General features: G+C 50.3%; 1 protein-coding gene across 1 annotated transcript in view; it reads right to left on the minus strand.

Moving 5' to 3' along the window:
* Nucleotides 1-759: 759 nt before the first annotated feature.
* The window catches only part of ZBTB7C (zinc finger and BTB domain containing 7C), a 149,615-nt gene continuing 134,072 nt past the window's right edge, over nt 760-16,302 (minus strand). The window contains exons 5-6 of the mRNA XM_027896886.1: nt 8,264-9,460; nt 760-2,771 (exon numbers count right to left, since the gene is read on the minus strand). Coding sequence (XP_027752687.1) covers nt 2,135-2,771; nt 8,264-9,460 — 1,834 coding nt within the window. The 3' untranslated portion in view covers nt 760-2,134. The remainder of the gene's footprint in view (nt 2,772-8,263; nt 9,461-16,302) is intronic.

The raw sequence follows: 16,302 nt of genomic DNA on the forward strand, positions 1-16,302 counted from the left end.
AAAAAAAAAAAAAAAACACCTGAAGGAACCAGTCATCTGCAAAATGTCGCTTGTTGTAAGAAGTTGATGTGGATTAAAAAGAAAAAGTTTGCTGCAGTTTTAAGAAGATTTTTTTTTTTTCTATTTCTTCTTCTTCTTCTTTTTTTCCTCTCCGTTGACTTTCGTTGCACGTGGAGTCTTTGTGGGTTTCTTTTCTGGAGGAGGAAGCGAGCGTTGGGCAGTTCCTTGGGATCATTCTGCCACGGGTGGTCTCAGAGCAGAAGTCCTTCATACCCTCATGAGGGCAGAACCCAGATCCCATGCATCCCCCTCCATGCTCTGGTGGGTTGATTCTCATCCAGCCACCACTTCACTGATGGACAAACCAAAAAAATTCATGAACCCGCGGTCCTCTCATTCCCTTCGATTTTGCTGACGTTGAAAGGTAACAGTAAAAAGAGAAATAAAAAAAAGCCCCAATTTGTACCATTTACATTTTCAAGTGCTGTTTTCACGTAAAACCAGCCTCCTGGGAGACTCACTGCAAGACATGACAGCCAGTGCTGCAGCTGGGGTCCAACCACACCTCCCTCCCATGGCTCATCTAAGAGGAGCCATGGAAGGCAGATGGTCACCAAAAGCCTTTATTCACTGGAGTAGGTCATGATTTTGGGGCTGAAGTAGGCTGGGCAGGGCAATTCCAGCCAATCTGCTGGATTTTGGCCTCAAAATAATCCTCAGATGGAGTGGCCAAGATGGGGTCTGCAGGGATGCTGGTCACCTTCAGCTTGGAGCACCCTCAGTATGTCACCATCTTATCTTTTGAGCCAACAAGGAGTGAAGAAATAGCATTTCTGCTTGCTGGCAAGTAGGCAGTAAAATCACCAAGACACCTTTAGTGAATTTCTTTTCCACAAAGATCCCTTGAGACAAGCAGCAGGGATATTTCCACACTCATTTTTTTCCCATCAGCGTTGCACGTTCGGGGACACACGAGCGTTTTGCAAATTTTTCTCATCAAAATATATATATATATATAGGAATTCGAGGGAACTAAGGACAGAACCCCAGACTTTTCAGAATGGTCAGTGGTGGCGAATTCTGACTCTTTGGTTAGAAACTACTTTTTCATTTCGAAATTCCCACGTGGTACATTTTCGCAAAGCAAGGGTTTAGTGAAAGCTCAATATTGAAACATTTCTGATTCTTCCAAAACTTTTCCTTCACCTTTTCAAGCAACTGAAGTTAAAATACTCAAAATAGGCTTTGGTTCTCCTTTTGAAATCTTGAAATAGCTAAAGAACCAAAATAAGTAAATCCCCCTTTTACACCCAGCTGCAAAGCTGGGTGATTTTTTATCTCCTTTTTTTTTTTTTTTTTTCTTTTTAATGTTTTTAGGGTCCCAACTCATGCTGCGGATCTGGGCTTTCACCAGCCCTGTAAATCCGATATACTGCTGAGAAAGGCAAAGGCCAGGATTATCCGTCTCCCAACATGGCTGCTTGACTTGACCCTCCCCTTTATCCTTTGTAGGATAAATATTGTTGCCAGACATGGGAATTAATTAAAAAAAAAAAACAAACAAAAAAAAGCAAACAAAACCAACCAACCAACCAAAAACAAAACCAAAAAAAGAACACAAAAAAAAAAAAAATCCAAAAGAGAGAAGTTCTTTTGACCAAAAGGGCCAAGGAATGTAACATAATAAAACCAAGTCTAGACGGCTTGTTGGTGTCCAGTGGGCTCTGCGGGTGGAAAATGGGGAGTAATTACCCCAGAAGAGCCATCTCACGCTGATGGCTGTGCCCTGGACTAAGGCAAGTGACATTTTCGGGAGTGTTGAAGAGAGCAGCAGTCCTGGCCTGGCCTTCCCAGATGGAGCCATGAGTGGTGGGTGGCTGGGTGGGACAGCAAGTGCCTGTTGGCCCCAAAGCCAAGTGCATCCAGAGTCTAAAGTGCCAGTGGCCAGGGGACACAGCACCTCCCACCCCCCTGCCCGCGCCAGGGACCACCCTGTGCCCCAAGCCCCACGGCAGCAAGGGGGCAAAGAGTTTCTTGGGAGCCCAGCGATGCCAAAGGGCAGGTGGGGGCCCCGAGGGAGCTGGCTGCCTCGCTGGGAAGGGGAGCGGGTGCACGGCGGGACCGGGAGCGGGGTTTAGTTGCTCGCCTCCGAGATGGGAGCCACGTGGCCCAGCCCCGCCAGGCCACTGAAGCCCGTGCTCCAAGGGTCGGGGAGCGGGAAGAAGGGCTGGGCGGCGAGGTTCTCATTGTGGCCCAGGGCGAAGGCGAAGATCCCCGCGTTCCTCTCCATGTCCATCTGGGTCCGCCTGAAGAGCTTCCTCTGCGTCTCCTCAAACTGGCTCTCCAGCTCCTGCAGGCTGAAGGGGGCCTTGGCCCCGCTCAGGAAGTGCTTGGGGCTGGGGCCGGGAAGGCACATGGCCGTGCTGCCGAGGTGGCCGCCCATCTCCTCCAGGGCGGGCGGCACCACGAAGCCGCTCTCCACGGGCGGGCCGCCGGGCGCGAAGAGCAGGCCGGCCGCCCGCCAGGCCGCCGGCTTGCGGCCTCGCCGGGGCCTCGCGATGCGGCAGCTCTGCCGCTTGATGTGGCGGTGCAGGTGGTCGGAGCGGGTGAAGCTCTTGTAGCAGAACTCGCACTGGTAGGGCCGGATGCCCGTGTGGATGCGCATGTGGTTCTTCAGGTCGTAGTTGTGCACGAACTTGGCGTTGCAGTGGATGCACAGGTACGGCCGCTCCCCCGTGTGCTTGCGCATGTGGATCTTGAGCTTGTCCTGCCTGCAACGGAGAAAGGCACTCGGTCAGGGCGGCGCGGGATGGAGGGGGTGGGGTTGGGGTGGCTCTTTGGCTCGGGAGAGGAAAGGTGGGGAGGTTGTCTTGGGGCTTCCCCCCAGTGTGCGGATGCTCTTGCAGGGTGACCTTTGCATTCGCCGCCTCTTTCCTGGGCAGCTGAACGTCACACGCACACGTCAGGAGCTTGCAGCCCATCCCAGAGAGAACAAAACCAGGTTAAACTGGAGGAAAAAACCCCTCTGGAATAAGCCCCAAAACCATGGAATCACAGAATCATTAAGGTTGGAGAAGACCCCTGAGATCATCTAGTCCAACCACTCCCCCAGCATTGCCAAGGCCAGCACTAACCCATGTCCCCAAGTGTCACATCCACACGGTTTTTATATCCCTCCAGGGATGGACAACCCTTTCAGTGAAGAAATTTTCCCTAATATCCACTCTAAACCTCCCCTGGTGCAACCTGAGGCCATTTCCCCTGGTCCTGTCCCTTGTTCCCTGGGAGCAGAGCCCGACCCCCACCTGGCTTCACCCTCCTGTCAGGGAGTTGGAGAGAGCAAGCACATAAATATGGGAATATATCTATCTCTATATACCTAAATACAGGAATAGCTAACTAAGCATGGCTCTATTCCTGCTTGCAAGTAAAGAAATTGGTTCAGATTCAAGAGCCTGGCACTATGGGTTGGAAATATTGCTTAATTTAAATCTCTCTTGGATTTTCCTTCCATTTATCCTTGCACTGACCACACGGTGTCTCAGGAGGCTTTCATTTGGAGCAGGAGCATCACAGAGGGTGGTGCTGGCAGAAGTGCAGCTTCCAGGCACTCAATCCTTTGCTGCCATGGTCTCCAAGGCCAGCACACATCCAGCCTCACTCACAGAACGGAGAAGGTTTTTAAATCCAGCCATGGAACAGCATAATATCCATCCCAATGGCACCTTTTTTTCAAATATAAATAATTTTTTTTTTTTAAGGCAAATATCCATAAGCAAGAATATTTTCCCATGCTGGCAGTCCAATCATAATTCCCCCTCCCCCAGATGTTTCCCTCTGCAGTCAAAAAAAAAAAAAAATCACAGCTAAAGCATATGATTGTAAAACATAAAGTTGCCTAAAGCTGAACTGAGCTGAGCACTGCTCAGCTAGGTTGCACCAGTGGAGTTCAAGTAAAGAGCAAAGTGTGAAAATTCATATTGTTTTCCCAAAATGCTTTTTGGTGTGAACCCTCCAAAGTGCTAATACTGGGATTTTATGTAGAATGCATGGAGTCATGTCATTATTACACGTTATAGATATCTTATGGAAAACTGTATTATATATTTTAGGTGAATATTAGACAGCATATAATACTATTTATTATGGTTTAAAAATACAACTGCATTATAAATTAGATAATACATAAGTACATGTTATGAGATATTTTGATTTATGTAATGTAAAAACCGCCCCCCACCCCCCCCAAAAATCTATTTATTATCTGGCAGGTCAAGCCCTCAGAACCTGCAAGGTGCTACCTTTGCACTAATTTTTGCCACCCTGCCTGTGTGCACCCTGAAGTAGTTTTTGGTGACGCTGGTGTCAGCCAGCCCATCAGGGGTGCAGCCCTGGCCTGGCACCCCTGTACACCAAATCCCTCAGGAGCAAGGATGCAGAGAAGTATCCCTAGCAGGAGAGTCACTTCTTCACCAGATGATGCTCTACTGCCTTTGGGAAACTGGTCCCAGCCTGTGTCCTGCACCTACAGATTTTTAGGGAGACAGAAAGAAAAAAAAAAAGCAAGCAGCATCTCCCGGTCCCTGCGCCAAGCCCAGGGCCAGATCCCAACTCCCCACTCTGACATTTTAAAAGCTCCTGTTTCCCCAAGATTTTTTCCCCAAGGGTGCATTTTTCCCCACACACACACCTGGAAAGGGCTGAAACGGGTGTTCAGCTGGAGAAGACAAAGCAGCACGGAAAAATCTCACCCCGAGCGGATAAAAACGTGGCGAGATCACACACACACAGGGACGAACGCAGGGGGCTCGTACTGCGAGGCGGTGGGAAACGTTAATGAAAAGCAGAGCCACCAGCCCCACCTATAATTTAATTTAAACCCCTATATGTAATGTTTAACCTAGCGGGATCGCTTTTCCTAATAAACACGCCGCGTGCCAGGACTGCATAATGTAAACACAGGCAAAGCTCTTTTCAGGCTGTTACCCATCTCCGGCGGCAGACAGGGAGGGAAACTCGATCCCCCCCCAGCACCTCCCGCCCCAGGGGGATGGAAGAGAAGGTTTATGGCTCTACCTGGAGCAGCTCAGGGGCTGGGGGGCGGGGTGGGATGCTCCGGCCGCGGTGGAGCACCCCCGGGGAGGAAGGATGTGGCGTGGGGGGCACGGGCTTTGTGAGCTGGGAGCTGGGCTCACAGGCTCTCCCCGGCGGAGATCCACACTCCGCGTGTGTGAATAACCTTAATGCAATTGCATTAGGAGAGCGATTAGGGCTCTGCGAGCTGTCACAACACAAATAATAGGAACAAATAATGTTAACCTTTCCGGCTGGAACAGTTTCTCCTTGAGCACTCTGGGGCTGTCTTGGTGGAAAAGCTGAAATATTTGCAGTTTTTCTCCAGCGTTCTAGCAGGGTGAAACAGCAGACTAGAGGCTGGGCAGCCTTTGTTTAAGGGAAAAAATTAATGAGCTATTAAATTAAGTCCTGCTTCCTGAGATCTGATCTCCCTGGGCAGTGGGAGTGGCAGATCCAGGTGCATGGGGGGTCCTCACATGCTACTGATGTGAAGGGGAAGTGATCTGATGGGGAGGTTGGGGGACTTCCCACCCATAAAAAATATATTTTCCCTCTTTTCCCTGGTAGATTTGCTCCTACACAATTCCTTACAGGCAGAAATAATGCAAAAGACCGACTCATTCTGAAATCCCATTTGGGAACCTCTGCTTCCCTGCACCTCATTCCCAGGGGACCCCAAAAGGGACCATCTGGGCTTGCATCTCCCCAGTGAAGGCACTGTGGGGCAGAAGTCTGATGCTTTCAGGAAGGACGAGATTCCCCCCTGAGAGCAAAACACTAATATAAGTGGCAGCATTGAGGAAATCCCGACAGAAATCTCTTCCTACATCTCAATCACTCCACTTTGCTTAAAAACATACTTTTTCCTAAAGGAGAGTTCTCACATCAGAGCCATGCTGAAAATGGCTAAAAAAACCCACCTCAAACAAAACCAAACAGCTGCTTGCTATTCAGAATCCTTCCAAATGTATTTAAAAACAAACCAGTGTTTTGAGATTTCCACTTTGCTCAGGCTGTTAGAGTAAGGAAAAAACCCTCCTGCGCTCAGCTCAGTGCCAGGTGACCCACATGAACAACTTCATTTTCATCAGGGATGAGGGGAGACTGCACCACTGGGTCAGTCCCAATTTTGTCACTTGTTCCTTGGGTTAAAGTCTCACTACCCCTGTGCTCTGTATTTAGAAGCTGTTGAGCATATGGGGGTTGTCAAAGCTGTTGGGTTTCACCCTGTGTTAGCAACGGGCCATGCTAGACCAGCTCTGCATGGAGCTTTTAACCTCCGTGATGCTGATTTAAGCTGCCTGGATTAGGGGTCAGGATACCTGAATTCTCACCTGAACCCTCCTACTAACCTTCAAAGGGGGCCAGTACCAGCATTTCCCCGTGCCTCGGTTTCCCCAAAACTAAGCCCAACGATGCCGCCCTATTAGCCCCATTACAGGGGAAGCTGCTAGTGATGAGTCAAGCCAAGCTATTCCCTCATCAGTAACCAGCACCACATGCAGGAGAGCAACAGGGACCACAGCATGGGGCTGGCCAGGTGGTCCCCCCAGCCTGGGAATGCCACCACAACCACCGGCATGAACCGCCCGCCTGGAAGCAACAACGCAGTGCTAACCTGGGGATGCAGCACCAGCAGGAGGCAGATCCAAATTCCTGCAGGCAGGAATTACCGCCGTGCAGTGGCCCTTCCCCTGCAAATAGCAGGGTGAGGCAGGCTCACGTCGCATGTGCCCGCCCGAGGCATGATGCTCCCCGCATTATAATGCGGCGTCTGCTGCGTTAATGGAGGGGAGCATGGAAATTTATTTTCAGGTCAAATCCTCATCATCTGCATATCTTCCATTTGAATATTATCATAGGACAGGAGAAGAAAAGGCAGGCTGAATGCAGGAGCACCCCAGGTGTCTGGCCATTGTCAGGAGCTCGCCTCTGCCTACTGTGCAGATTATTTTCCTCTGGTTTTCCCGCCCCAGCTTAATAGGGCTCTCTCTCTCACACGCAGCCAGGAGCTGAAATACCATGCTCTTGTCAGAAAGCTTTATTATTATGGTAAAGATTGTCCTCATTAGATATTAATTATACTCAGCAAGAGCAGGTCCAGGAATCTATTTGTCTCTGCTCGCCGATTAAATTTGCCCAGCTTTGCAGGGGAGGGTTTCAAGCTGGAGCATTAGATTTGCATAGCCTGCTCCAGTTGCTGCCCAGAGAAGTTGTGGCTGCCCCATCTCTGGAAGTGTCCAAAGCCAGGCTGGATGGGACTCTGAGAACCCTGGTCTAGTGGAAGGTGTCCCTTCCCATAGCAGGGGGGTTGGAACAAGATGGCCTTTAAGATGCCTTCCTACCCAAACCATTCTGGGATTCTATGAGTCCAGCTGTTCCACCAAATCCACCAAACCATGTCCCCAGGTGCCACAACAACACATTTTTTGAATCCCCCCAGGGATGGAGACTCCACCACTGCCCTGGGCAGTCTGTCCCAGGGCTGGACAACCCCTTCTGTGATGAAATTTTTCCCAATAACCAATCTAAACCTCCCTTGGTGCAACTGAGGCCATTTCCCCTTGTCCTGTTGCCTGTTATTCTGGAGAAGAGACTTACCCCCACTGCACTATAACATATAAGAATTAGGACTGCTCCAGCCTCAGAAAACCCAGATACTGTCATGTCCAAACATGTGCAACTTGGTTGTGGTCTACACTGGTGCCAAAATGTGAAAACCCAAACTAATTACATCCTGTGGCTAAATGGCCCTCCCAACTCAATGCATCTCCCAGCACACTCGAGATGAAGCCTCCTTGGCTGTTTGACCATCTGTTTTCCAGCTCACTCTGGTCCCACTGTGGTGAACTATTGCCGGGTTGAAAATATCCTGTTACTTATTTAAGCTTTTGTCCAGTGAGGGGATGGATCCAGTGAGTTGTGGATGTCATCCACAACCCACAAAAATCAGTAGGTTCATTTTCTCCCTCCACCCTCCTCCCTTACTCCCTTTTTTTTTTTTTTTCATTTTTTTTTCCCTGAAGGGATAGAGATCATGCCCTGCTTTCTTTCCTACTTTTTTATGGGAGGGAGGGGGAGAGGGGGGGAAAGTGCAGCTCAGGAAACCAGCCCATGGGTCATGACATGTCCCCTCCAACCACCACCACCCCGCTCCCCACACGTGGCAGAGGTACCCAATGCACACCTGGTAAAGCGAACTTCACAGATATTGCACATATAGGGTTTCTCCCCAGTGTGGGTCCTCATGTGTCTGGGCAGCTTGCCGGCTCCCATGATGACTTTGTTGCAGATGGGGCATTGCTGGGACGCCTTGGGCTTTATTTTCCTCTCTTCCTCCAGGGGCCATGGAGGAAAAACTCCTCCGAACTGGGTAGCGCTTAAGAAATTCAGATAAGCTCCATAGTCAGCCTCTGCCTTAATATGCCCTAGGGGAGCTGCTGGGGTGTTGGCAAACATGTCCTTGAAGAAGTCATTAGGGAAAGGAGGCGGGGGCAGGTCTTCCTTCTCCTCCTCTTCCTTGATCTTCCTCTTTTTGATCACCAGATCCAAGGGGCCGTTGTCTACCTGTGGTTCCTCGAGCTGGGAGAAGGAGCTAAAGTCTCCGTTCCACAGATGGGGGAAGAAGGTGGGGGCGAAGGGGGAGAGAGCCGGCCTTCTTTCCGGGATGTTTGCCTTAGGGTACAAGTTTTCACTTAACAGGGACTCGATGGAGAAGTCTCGTATCATGCCCAGGTGTCCAGAGGAGTTACTGGCTGGGAAGTGATTTGGAAAATCTTTAGGTGCTTCTGGATATGCCTCTTCGGTAAGGTCAGACTCAGAAGGGCTTTGGTGGCAGCTTACTTCTTGTACATCGGTTAGGTTCTCCTGATTGACGAAATCTTCCACTTCCTCCTCCTCCTCCTCTTCCTCCTCATCTTCGTCTTCATCTTCGTCATCGTCGTCGTCCTCTTTGTCGTCTTCCTCTTCAGCCTCCCTGTCGGGCTCCATGATTTCAAGGCATACGTTGATAATGCTCTGGATCTCCAGCATCTTGGCAGCGCTGAGGATGTGCTTGACGTTCGAGGTGGTGATGGTGAGGGTTGAGGTGTAGGCGAACTCGAGGATGGCAGAAAGTGCTTCGGGCTTGACAAAGTCAATCTCGTAAACATAGGGCTGGTCCGTTAAAGTGCCGGTAGTGAAGAGTTTTTTGAAGTACTTGCTGCAGGCAGCCAGGACGGAGCGGTGGGTGCGGTACTCCTGGTCCTGCACGATGAGGATGACATCGCAGAGGAGCCCATCATGCCGCTGCTCGTTCAGGCCACACAACACCTCACTGCTGTGGTTCGGGAATGGGATCCCGATAAGATCTTCAATGCCATTGGCCATATTCTCATTTAGTGCCCTAGGACAAAGCACAGGCAGAGGAGTGTTAGCAGGGGATTCCCAATCGGTGATGCCAAAATGATGCTGCCTTCTCTCGGTGTCCTTCTCTCCCCCACCTCACTTTGAACCCTGTGATCACCTCCCACTTTCACTGCCCCACTGCATCTCCATGCCACCTTCAACTCCTTCCAGGTCCTCTGTGATCTAACCTCTGCTTCCCTCCACATTTTTTTCAGCTCCTTCTTTGTCTCCATCCTCCTCTACTCGATTCCCACCCTATTCACCTTTTCACAACCACCACAAGCTCCCTCTTCTCCCTCACATCCCTCCCCCACCAACCTTGTGCAACGACTCCCTCCCACCAGGTTTCTTCTACGTCCTCCCAGAGACAGCGCTGTTCCGGGCACATGCTGGATTTGCCCTGCCAGGAGCTACGTGGGGAAAGTGTGATGTTGCATTGCTTCACACTGCCAAGTCCCAGCACCTACACAGCTTAAACAAGGTGAGCCAGGGAGTGCCCATCCCATCCACACCACTGTTCTTGGGACTGGTACAACTGGATGTCCCAAACAGGGGGGCCTTGGCTGCTTGCTGCAGTAGGAGAGTGGTCCTTATGGACCAGTAGGAATCCACTCCTGCTAGTCCATGCCTGGAATTTATCCCATGTCACCTCAGCATGTGGACAACCATCAAAGGGGTGTCTAGCTGAGGGACCTGGGAATGGGGAGGCAAGAAAGGATTTGTGTCACGGTGTACCTAAACGCTCAGAGGAAGAAAAAGAGGGGGCAAGGACCAGGCCAGACACAGATAGCTGTCTGCCATCTTCTCCCATGAGCTGAGCTTGCTTCATTCCCAGTCCTGCTTGGACTTGTCAGCATGGTATCAAATGCCCTGTGCATCTGGCAGACATCTTCCCCTGCCAGAGCAGCTTTAGCTTCAAAGGAAAACTCGGAAGCAAAAAGCCCACACCCAAGAGGAAAACCTGATTTCTTTTTGCCATTTTTTAATCTGTAAGATGTTTCCTCTTTCACATGGCTCCAGCAGCCCTTGCACATGAGAAATCCCAGGAAAGGAGAGTGATTTCCTCCAGCAGGCGACGAATACATTAATCCCCTCACACACAGAATACATCAAACAGACAGAATAACTTTGAATACACTAACCCTTTGGAAACCCCCAGGACACAGAGCATGTGTTCATGCAGTGTCACCTCTACCAGCCCCAGCTCGTGGCCCTGCTGCAGGTACACATCTGGTTCAGAGCCAAGCAGTTCATCCCTGAGAGAACTCAGGGTACCTGGAAGTGAAACTGCAGCCCCCCCCTCCTCACCCTTCCACAAATCTGAGACCACCAGGTTCCCAATCCCACCCTCCACACCTCTGTCAGGTTCCCAATTCCACCCCACACCACCTCCACATCTCTCCCAGGACCCATTGCCATGTCCTGGGTGTCCCTCCCTGCCCAGGGTCTGGCTGCACTCACTCCAAACCCACTTCCCACCAGCTGTGGGGACCTGGTTTGCCTCATGGTGAGGGGTTGGCTCCCACCCTCCCACCTGCCTTAGGCCCTCGGGGGTGGAAAGAGCCTGGCCTGATGGAGGTTGCCCACAAAAATCCAGGCTTCACCTTGTCCAGGAAGCCAGCGACCCTTGGCGAAGCCTGGGGGGCCCCTAGAGGGGATCCGACTCGTCAGCAAACATTCCCGTGGGAAAAGGAATGCTTTCTCCTCCCTCTGCAGGGCCATTCTCCAGCTGAGAACTCACAGATATCCCCCCCATACCTAACCAGCACCGCCAGAAGCTCGCATGTGGGAGCTGGTGAGCAAAGGAAGGGCGGTGCAAACCCCGACGGAGCACACCTGGGGACAGGTGATGGAGCACAGGCCCGGTGGGAGCCACACCGGGACCGGGCACAGCTGTCCCTGGCCAGTGAAGCCTCCCAGGGGGCTGGCACCATGGGAAGCCCTCTGCAGCCACCTGCCCATGCCCAGAGGAGCCGGGAATCACAGCCCTGAGAGCCCCCTCAGCCCCAGCCACCGGCGCTTTTGGCGGAAGGAGGATGCTCCAGCCCCACGTCCCGCGGTGTGCCCGTTACCTCCACGCTAATTATGCCTGTTGTCTGAAACAAATTGATTCATTACAGTGTGCTGTGCTTAACCACGTTAACCAGCTACACTCCTCTTATGAGCCCCACCAGCCCCGTATCAAATCCCCCTTGAAAATCGACGATAAACGACAGCAAATCAAATGTGCTCTCCGAGCGGAGTGTGAGATAATAAATAACCCCTGAGCAAGGGAGGAAAAGACAACTTCCTTTTTCAGGGCTTTGTATCCCGAATAATAAGCATGAGCAATTAAATTCCTATTGCTGTTTTCATCTTCTGCTCATTTATTTTTGTTTGGAAGGAGCATGAGTGTTAAAGGAGCTCCTTGCATGAAGGAACGTGTCTTCCCACAAGCACATCTTGATCTTTTACTGCCAGTTCACCCCAAGTGCCAAAGATCAGAAAATCAAAATATTAGACTACCTTGAGAAATGTTTTTCTAGAGGGTTTTTTTTTTCTGGCCACTAAACTTCATTATCCCTAATTAGTGAATTATTCAGTACGCAGTAAAAAAAAAAAAAAATTGAATTGGGAGATTGGGGGGGGGGTATGTGATTTTATATATATATTTATATACATTTTATATATACAAAATATATAAAAAGTGATGTTGCTTTTGATGGAAATTGACTGTTTGTACTTTCTTTTCCCTTCCTGGCCGTCTTGAGAAGTGGTTCTGTTAACCACAGTGCTTAGACAAGCCGATAACTTTACAGGATGCTGGCAAAATTGAAGGTGATTCATGTCATTTAAATGGGGGGGTGAGGGGGGTAGAGGGAGAGAAGCAGCCCGCTCATTTGCATAGATTTGCATTTTTTAAACTCTCAGGGTGGTTTGACAGCTCTGGAGCTCAGTGAGCTTGAGAAATGACCTTATGGTTCCCATGCCCCCGGGGAGGTTGATGGCCAGAGGCTGGAAGTGTGCTGAGGCTGACGTTTTCCTTCCTCCCCCTCCCTCCTCTCCCTCCTCCTGCACTCCCCCCTTCCCCTCTCCAAGCCAAGGGTGGGGTCCTCAATAATAACAGGCATAAAAATAGCATCTGATGGTGACAAATGTCACCAGCGCACACACACACATATGCAAAAGCCGAGCAGGCGACATGGAGTTAAAGAGAAAAATCCCATTTTACAACAGAAAATTACAGCATTGTTAAAATAAACTGGAGGGAGATGGTGGAAAGGGTGGAGGGCACCTAAAATAAATGTATTCTGCAAATGACGTCTCGAAACATCGCATTTATGGACTTGCTTAAAACTCGTTCATTACTTTCTTGCCAGGAAAAGCACGATTTCTTTAAAAAAAAAAAAATTATGCTGGGAGATGCTATTTGGGTGTCAGACTGCTTCTCCCCACATTCTGACAACAGATCTAGTCCCTTGAATGTGCAACAGGAAAAAAAAGGGGGCAGGGGGAGATAAGCTTCGGCCCCTTTTTGGATGAAAAAAACCACCAAGTACAAGCTAGGGATCACAGCAATATTGTAAACCACCTGCAATGTGTGCTCCCTGGGTGACCCAAAGCTCGTCCAGGCACTCCCCTGCTCAAAAACCCCTTCAACTTTTTAAAATCTTTTTACTTTCAAGCTCCTCCAGTATAATACAGCATCTGCAAACCAGTAATGTAAAATTTAAATATCAGAGAGAGAGAAGAGAGAGAGAGAGAGAGGGGTGAAATGCTCATTTACCATCATGGTGAATTAAAAAAAAAACCAGAGAAGTATACTCAATAGATTCTAGGCATATGTGCACTGAAAACAGATAAAACAAACTAATATTGTCTATATTCATTTGTATGGCTGAAAATGGAAGATGCAGCTTGGAGGAGCCCTGGGAAAGATGGGACAGCATCCTGCCTCTGGATCTCAGTGTTGCTCAGTGCCAGGAGCAGGAGACCTGTGAGGGCTCCTCGCCAGCACTTCCCCTTCCCATCTCCTTCCTCATCCCCGGGGACAAAGCCCTGGGATGCTGAGCCCTTGGAGGGGAGATCCCAGGCTTGTGCAACATGTGGCTCCTGGTTCAGGGCTGTGGCAGGGATGGGGATGCCCCCTTCCCAACTGCTCCATCTGCTTCACAACCTGAATCTTGGCTGGGAGATGGCAATTTTGGCCTTTACTTGTATGCTGGCACTTAACATAACTGCTATGACATGCAGCATCTCAATATTTCAAGCATTTTAATACTCTAACATTTTACTATATTAATATCACAGTGCATTAATATTTTATTGTTTGTATGTAGTAGATATTAAAAAATTTACATTACTACTCTACATATTTATATTTCATGTGGGTTTATTTTATATTTTGATGCCTGTATAGAGATTTTTGGAACAACTCACCTTGAAATGTGCACTGTTTGGACTTCTCTTCGCTATGACTCTCCCCTCAGGAAGCTGCTGGCTCCTGACTACCTTTCTTTTTAGTGTGTCTACAGTCAGTCTCTGTGGGATTGCCACCCCAAAGATATGGGGGTGCCCCAGGGTAAGCTGGGGATGCAAACGAGCTGCCCCCCCATGCTGGGCTCATTCTGCATTCAGCACAGCGGGGGAAGGAGCCTGAGGCTCTGGCTGATCTCTGCCTGCTACTGGTGTCAAAATGTCATCTTTCCAGGCAAAACAAGGTGTCTCCAGTTATTCCCTTCACCCCCCACCCCGTACATGGAGCTGGCTTTGGGGTGCAAGTGCAGGGGTAAGTCTGGGGTTGGACATCCCTGGCCACTGCTCCCCCATCCCATTCCCTGACCCCCTGTATCCCCCTTTTCCCCCCCAGCCAGTCCTTGCTGACACAAAACCCCTGGAGGAATTTTAGCTTTACACTTGAAGCATGAGGCCACCCAGCAAAGCATTCCAGAGGTGGCAAAACCAGGATTCAGGGTGCTGAGCATTCCAGGCCACCCCCAGGCTGCTTCCTGTGTCAGGAGAGGGAGTCAGAGAATCACGGAATGAATCCCAGGATGGTTTGGGTTGGCCTTAAAGCCCATCTCCTTCCAAATCTCTGTCATAGGCAGGGACACCTTCCACTAGACTAGGCTGCTCAGGGCCGCATCCAACCTGGCCTTGAACACTTCCAGGGATGGGAGAGTCAGCAGGAGATCTCATCATCTTTCCCCACACTGATTTATTTCCTACCACCACCTCCCCTGCCCAGGGCACTGAGCAACCCTGAGGCACAGATGCTTTGGCTCTGCTGCTTTGCTACCTGCTCCCCTTTCCCAATCCCTGCTCCAGGCTGCAGGAACGGAGGGAGCAGCCAGGGTGGGCTGGCTGCTCTCCCTCTGCATCCACCCGTGGTCCTGTCTGCGTAGACCTGCCTGCTACATCCATCAGCCCATAAATATATGTGGGTTATATTCCCCCCCACCCCCAGTGTTATTTGTGCCTCTTCATAATGAGGCAATTAAGATGTGCATGTGAGATCACCCTAATCTGTCAATATATTAAAGCTACTTTCTATGGAACACTCTGGCCAGTGATGTATAGCCCCTGCTCTTGTTATTTGGTGGAAAAACACCGGCACAGGTTGCCCAGAGAAGCTCCGGCTGCCCCATCCCTGGAAGTGCCCAAGGCCGGGTTGGACGGGGCTTGGAGCAACCTGGGCTAGTGGAAGCTGTCCCTGCCCATGGAAGAAGGTTTAAACTGGATGGCCTTTAAAGGTCCCTTCCAATCTAAACCATTCAGTGGTTTTGTTTTGGGGTCATAGGGATGTTGGGGTTCTGTTCCTGCACCCACTGATTGCTCCATGACCTTGAGCAAGTCCCTTGTGCAAACATTCCTGAGCAAAGCCACCCACGTCGACACCCCACTCGAAGTTGGCCCCACAGGGACACCACCACTGCCTCAGTCAAGCACTCCACTCCACTCTGGAAGACCAAGAATGAGTTGGGATCCCTAAAAGCCTACTTGAAGTCAGGCAGAGAAGCGCGCTTTTTTTTTTTTTTTTTTTTTTTTTTTTTTTTTTTTTAATAATAATAATACAAAAAGTAAAATTAGGAGGGTGAAAACCTAAAATAGGCAAGTATTTCCTTAAGCACACCTGCCCCTCTGAACATCTTGTCTCCAGGAGAACATGTTATTAAGCCACCCACCCCAGTACCAAGCGTTTCTGCCCTGCGGCGGGAAGGCGGGGCAGAGCACTCCTCACCTTTCAATCACTTCCCGGCGAGATGCGGGGATGAAAACCGTGAGGAAAACGCGGCGACACCGACCCCTGCCTCCCTCGCAAGGAAGTGATCGGGTTTCCAGAGGGCAGGAGCCACTCTGCAGCCCCAGAGATGGGTTGCTGTGGGAGGAGGGGAACCGCCCCGCAGCAGCGGCACCGGGGTTTTACTGCCGGGCTGGGCACCCGCCCCAGCCTCCCATAACTGGGACCAGCCTTCCCCTTGGGACCAGTCATGCTCGGGAAACACGGGGCTGAGCTGGGAAAGTTGGGGGTGTTGGGCTTTTAAGAGGTACACAGCCAGATCATCATCCACTCGCAGCTGAGGATCTCGCCAACAAAACTCATGGATTTTGCCTTAGGTCTGGACAAAGGAGAAAAGGGCAGAGGCTTCTAAAGTGATGCTTTGGGGAGGAAGGATGCAGAGAAGGTCACATTTGACATGGAAGATGTTTGCAGCAAGGACAGGGAGGAAGCCCCAGAGGTGGCTGCAGAGGTGGCATCACCCCACATGTCCCCTGGCAAGGGAACACCTCTCTGCAAATGGAACAGATCAGGACAATTTAAGGGGATGATCCATAGGACTACAATGCAAAGGCCAACCA

This window comes from Empidonax traillii, unplaced genomic scaffold (assembly GCF_003031625.1).
Source record: "Empidonax traillii isolate 1590-97213 ecotype Southwest subspecies unplaced genomic scaffold, ASM303162v1 scaffold519:size850040, whole genome shotgun sequence".
In the NCBI taxonomy this organism is placed as follows: Eukaryota; Metazoa; Chordata; class Aves; order Passeriformes; family Tyrannidae; genus Empidonax; species Empidonax traillii.